A 6,000-nucleotide genomic window follows, 5' to 3' on the forward strand; every position below is an offset into this window, starting at 1 on the left:
GGAGAGCCCAGGCTGCGGCGCCTGCTCAGTTCAAGCTCACTGCGTCTAAGGCTCCCCGAGTCTGGCTCAGCGCCCAGTACAGGAGCCGGGAGGGGGAGCAGGAAGACAGCGGAAGAGCCCACTCGGTCAGGGGCTCAGGGAAACCATCTGGAGAGTGACCTCCAGGGGGCAGCACCAAACCGCTCCGCAGGTCCTCTACGTGCTAGTCTGGGGTCCCCAGACTGTCCATAGGGAAGCCCCCTTTTCAGATTCCCACACTGCCCACCTCCAACTTGCTCTGCATAAAGATGGGAAAGTCCCCCACCATCACAAGGATCACCAGCTTCTGGTGGGAAAAAGACTCTCCTAGGGCAACCAGATTCCCTCATTCGGTCACCGAAAGGTGGTCTCTTTCCCGGAGGGGGCCAGGGATAGCCTTTCTGTTCTCGGTGGCGCAGAGGGATCCCTAGGCTCCAATATCCCATTTGGAAATGTAGGGGAAGCAGGTGACCAACGCAACGCACAGAAACCATTTGGCTATTATTTCCCAGCCTCAGTTTCCCGAGTGAAACCTGGAAAAGCACCTTGCAGTCGGTCGAGGCCCGGGGTCAAGGCCCCGCCTCTCCTGGGCGGCCTCTGACCCGGCCTGCCCAGCCGCTCCTCCCCTTCCCTCCAGCCCGGCTCCCACGGTCCCAGAGGTGGGCGGACGGGCACTGGATGACGGCGACGAAATCCAGGCCCGACTCGCCCTCGCCCCCGCCCTGGGACGGGCTTCCCCAAGCCATTCTCCGTTGGGGAGCCGCCTGAGCCGCGGTGCACTTCGCGCTCCGCGCCTGAGCCCTCCTCGCCTGGGCGTCCCCAGCTCCTGCGCGCGTTTGGGCTCCCGGCTTGGAACCGGGGAGGAGGGAGGGAGCCAGGGAGCAGCAAGCGTCGACCCGGAAACGCCATATAAGGAGGAGGAAGGATCCCCCGGCCGGAACAAGCCTTATTTGGTCAGCACCTTATATGGAGCGGCTCTATATGGCCCGGCCACTTCCGGCTGCGGGAGGAGGGAGGAAGGCGGAGGGAAGGGGCGGGGGCAACGTCGGGAACTCCCGGGCAGCCTGTGTCCAGGAGTCCCCAGCTACGGCTTGAGACTTCAGCTGTCTCTAGACCTGGGCGCTCAGGGTGCGGGAGCCAGCACAAGGCCCGGGGTGCGGGATGGCGGTGCCCACCGCCCTCGGATAGGGGGCTTCACGTCACTCCGGGTCCTCCCCGCCGGTCTTGCCATATTAGGGCTTCCTGCTCCCCATATATGGCCATGTACGTCACGACGGAGGCGGGCCCGTGTGGTTACAGACCCTTCAAATAGAAGCGGATCCGGGGAGTCGCGAGAGATCCCAGCGCGCAGAACTTGAGGAGCCGCCGCCGCCAGCTACCGCCGCCGCCAGCTTCCGCCGCCCAGGACCGGCCCCTGCCCCAGCTCCGGCAGCAGCGCCGCGTCCCCACCGGCCGGCGGCGAGGGCAAGCCTGGAGACTCCACCTGAGCTCTCCACTGTGTGCCCCACGCCCCGCATGTGACCCGGCCAGGCCCCCGAGAGTGTGTCCCCCCAAGCTCCCGCCCCGGGCTGCGCCCACCCGCCCCAACACCAGCTCTCCAGCCCTCTTGTCCGGGATGGCCGCAGCCAAGGCCGAGATGCAGCTGATGTCCCCGCTGCAGATCTCCGACCCATTCGGCTCCTTTCCTCACTCGCCCACCATGGACAACTACCCTAAACTGGAGGAGATGATGCTGCTGAGCAACGGGGCTCCCCAGTTCCTCGGGGCCCCCGGCGCCCCGGAGGGCAGCGGCGGTAACAGCAGCAGCAGCAGCGGGAGCGGTGGAGGTGGAGGGGGCGGCAGCAACAGCAGCAGCAGCAGCGCCTTCAACCCTCAAGGGGAGACGGGCGAGCAGCCCTACGAGCACCTGACCTCAGGTAAGGGGGGGGCTGTGCCGAGGATTACCCTCTTCGCCACCATCCTAGCGTCCAGTTCTTCCCCACAGCCTTTTCAGCTCTCCCATAACCGCAGCAGCGCTGCTGGACCTCAGGGATGGAAGTGGGGTTTCCCTTCCATTCCTCGATTCCCCAGGGTCATGTGTTAGAGGGATGCCTAGGGACATCCACCCCCACCATCCTCGTCCTTAGCGGTGCGCAGAGGAGCGAGCTTTTGTTTTGGATGAAGAGCTCTGGGGCTGCGTGGGTGGGTGGAGGTGGGGGGAGGGCTTGTTTTGATAAGCAGGGCTGCGAGGCTCTTTCCTCCTCCAGAATGGCTTTCCTTGACTGCCGCCGGTCCCCAAGGAAGGGCCGTAATCCATGGCAAGGGATGTCCCGGCAGCCCCGGGCAGGGGATGCGCACTAGCGGTGGCCAAAGGGGTGCTGGCGGGAATCCCTGGGCCGCGCAGCCGCAGCTGCGGAGCGCTGGGAGCTGCAGTGGAGGGGGATTCTCCGTATTTGCGTCAGCTGTTGTTGAAATGGGTTCTGCCGCTGGAGCGGGTCCAGGAACATTGCAATCTGCTGCTATCAATTATTAACTAGCTCGGCAGTCAATGGTAGCCGGCCCGACCTCTCGCCTGGCAGCTCTGCTCCTCCTCGTCCTCCAGTGATTGCTCTCCAGTAACCAAGCCTCCTCTCTCTCTCCTACCAGAGTCTTTTCCTGACATCTCACTGAATAACGAGAAGGTTCTGGTGGAGACAAGTTATCCCAGCCAAACCACCCGGCTGCCCCCCATCACCTACACTGGTCGCTTTTCTCTGGAGCCTGCACCCAACAGTGGCAACACCTTGTGGCCTGAACCCCTTTTCAGCCTGGTCAGTGGCCTCGTAAGCATGACGAACCCACCAGCCACCTCAAGCTCAGCACCATCTCCAGCGGCTTCTTCCTCGTCCTCCGCCTCCCAGAGCCCACCCTTGAGCTGTGCAGTGCAGTCAAACGACAGCAGCCCCATTTACTCAGCGGCACCCACCTTCCCCACGCCTAACGCTGACATCTTCCCTGAGCCACAAAGCCAGGCCTTTCCAGGTTCTGCAGCCACTGGGCTCCAGTACCCACCTCCCGCCTACCCTGCTACCAAGGGTAGCTTCCAGGTCCCTATGATTCCAGACTATCTGTTTCCACAACAACAGGGGGACCTGGGCCTGGGCACCCCAGACCAGAAGCCTTTCCAGGGCCTGGAGAGCCGTACCCAGCAGCCTTCACTCACTCCACTCTCTACTATCAAAGCCTTTGCAACACAGTCGGGCTCCCAGGACCTGAAGGCTCTCAACACCACTTACCAGTCCCAGCTCATCAAACCCAGCCGCATGCGCAAGTACCCCAACCGGCCCAGCAAGACACCTCCCCACGAACGCCCCTACGCCTGCCCAGTGGAGTCCTGTGACCGCCGGTTCTCCCGTTCAGATGAGCTCACCCGCCACATTCGCATTCACACTGGCCAGAAGCCCTTCCAGTGTCGCATTTGCATGCGCAACTTCAGCCGCAGTGACCACCTCACCACCCACATCCGTACCCATACAGGGGAGAAGCCCTTCGCCTGCGACATTTGTGGGAGAAAGTTTGCCAGGAGTGATGAACGCAAGAGGCATACCAAAATCCACTTGAGGCAGAAGGACAAAAAAGCAGACAAAAGTGTTGTGGCCTCTTCCACCACGCCGTCACTCTCTTCCTACTCATCACCAGTGGCTACCTCCTATACCTCCCCAGTCACTACCTCTTATCCATCCCCAGCCACCACCTCATACCCATCACCTGTGCCCACCTCCTACTCCTCACCTGGATCCTCGACCTACCCATCCCCTGTGCACAGTGGTTTCCCCTCTCCTTCAGTGGCCACCACATACTCCTCTGTTCCCCCTGCTTTCCCTGCCCAGGTCAGCAGCTTCCCTTCCTCAGCTGTTGCCAACTCCTTCAGCGCCTCCACAGGGCTTTCGGACATGACAACAACCTTTTCTCCCAGGACAATTGAAATTTGCTAAAGGAAAAGAAAAAGGGAAAGGGGAGATAAACACAGGAGACGTAAAGGACAAGAGGAGGAGATGGCCATCAGAAGATAACCTCTTAGGCCACATGGAGGTTCTCAGAGCCAGTCCTTCCCCTCTACTTGACCCCAGGGTCAGCGTGGAAAGTCTGTTGGCCAACAATCCTTTCTGCCCACTTCCCTTTTCTCCTCTACTCCCTTTGACTTCAGCTGCCTGAAACAGCCATGTCCAAGTTCTTCACCTCTATCCAAAGAACTTGATTTGCATGGATTTTGGATATATCGTTTCAGTATCATCTCCACCATATGCCTGACCCCTTGCTCCCTTCAATGCTAGAAAATCGAGTTGGCAAAATGGGGTTTGGGCCTCTCAGAGCCCAGCTCTGACCCTTGTACAGTGTCTGTGCCATGGATTTTGTTTTTCTTGGAGTACTCTTGATGTGAAGATAATTTGCATATTCTATTGTACTATTTGGAGCTAGGTCCTCACTTTGGGGGGGGGAGGGAAGAAAAGCCCAGCAAACCAATGGTGATTCTTTATGTTGTGATGAAGCTGTGACGATTAAGTTTTAAGCTTTTTTTGAAACAGCAGTCCTTGGTATTAGTCAGAGCATGTGTCAGAGTGATGTTCTGTCAACTTTTTTTGTAAATATTGCCCGACTGTACTCTCACATGTGGCAAAATATGGTTTGGTTTTTCTTCTTTTTTTTTTTGAAAGTGGTTTTTTTTGTCCTTTCAGTTTAAAAAGTTTCATGTCTTGGTGCCTTTTGTGTGATGCGCCTTGCTGACAGCGTGACCTGTGCCAGTTTAAGGGACGTGCTCACCTCGAGCCTTAAGGGGAGCAGGGAGTGATGATTCTGGGAGGCTTTGGGAGCAAAATAAGGAAGAGGGCTGAGCTGAGCCTTGGTTCTCCAGAATGTAAGAAAACAAAATCTAAAACAAAATCTGAACTCTCAAAAGTCTATTTTTTTAACTGAAAATGTAAATTTATAAATATATTCAGGAGTTGGAATGTTGTAGTTACCTACTGAGTAGGCGGCGATTTTTGTATGTTATGAACATGCAGTTCATTATTTTGTGGTTTTATTTTACTTTGTACTTGTGTTTGCTTAAACAAAGTGACTGTTTGGCTTATAAACACATTGAATGCGCTTTACTGCCCATAGGATATGTGGTGTATATCCTTCAGCAAAATTAAAAGGAAAATAAACTAGCTGTGGTTGCACATGTCTTTGCTGGGTTGGAGGTGGGCTGTGTAGTCTTTCTCCCTGTTGAGGGGGTTGATGGGCTTTTGCAGAGACGAAGACATTCCCACCAGAGTCATGGGACCCACTGTGTGTCATTGGAGTGAATTCTTTATGAGGACTGGATGTGGGTCTCCTCTTTTGATTCTGGGCCTGTTCCACCTCAGTCTGGTGGGCTGCAGCCTGATCTTGGTTAGTTAAAGCTAAAGAAGGCCATAGTAGGAGTGGAACATGTGTGGTCAGAGGCAGTGCTATTCTCTTGGCCCCAAATATTCAGCGAGCCCTGCCTGTCCCCATCTCTACAAAGGGTTGGGGAAATCTATGTCCTTGGGAATTCTTGCTATGTACTTGGCAGGAGTTTTAACTCCTAAGGGGTGGACACAGGGGCTTTGGGGAACAGTAAAAGCAGGAGCTGACTCAGCCTCTCCCTCCCATTCTCCATATCCCCAGAAACCTGAGGGTGTAGAAGAAACCTAGAAGAGGTGAGGGCTGATTCTCAAGCCAAAAATCCTTCCAGGAAGAAATCCCACTACTTGCCAGCTGGAGCTGCCATCCTTGGCAGCTTCTGGGGACACAAGACAGAGTGGGCAGGAGGCTGGCCTGGTGTTGAAGGTTCCCATCCAGACCAAGTCTGTTTTGTTGGAGACCTGAGATGCTAGGTTCCTCTGGCCCCAGCCCCGAGAAGGTCCATACTCATGAGTATAGAGCAGTCCTTGTAGGCTCATGAACATCTGCCTGTTCTGTGAAAGGCCTTGAGCTGGCCGCAACAACGATGCAGATTGT

The 6,000-nt window shown here is 56.6% G+C and overlaps 1 protein-coding gene across 1 annotated transcript; it reads left to right on the top strand.

Annotated features, from left to right (window-relative positions):
- The first annotated feature begins 1,338 nt into the window (after window positions 1–1,338).
- Window positions 1,339–5,186, top strand: EGR1 (early growth response 1). Its single transcript, XM_028528465.2, has 2 exons — window positions 1,339–1,934; window positions 2,644–5,186. Exons 1-2 carry the CDS (start codon window positions 1,634–1,636, stop codon window positions 3,969–3,971), a joined length of 1,629 nt encoding a protein of 542 aa, XP_028384266.1. The 5' UTR covers window positions 1,339–1,633; the 3' UTR covers window positions 3,972–5,186.
- The last annotated feature ends 814 nt before the right edge of the window (window positions 5,187–6,000 follow it).

Source organism: Phyllostomus discolor, chromosome 13 (genome assembly GCF_004126475.2).
Source record: "Phyllostomus discolor isolate MPI-MPIP mPhyDis1 chromosome 13, mPhyDis1.pri.v3, whole genome shotgun sequence".
NCBI classification, from domain to species: Eukaryota; Metazoa; Chordata; class Mammalia; order Chiroptera; family Phyllostomidae; genus Phyllostomus; species Phyllostomus discolor.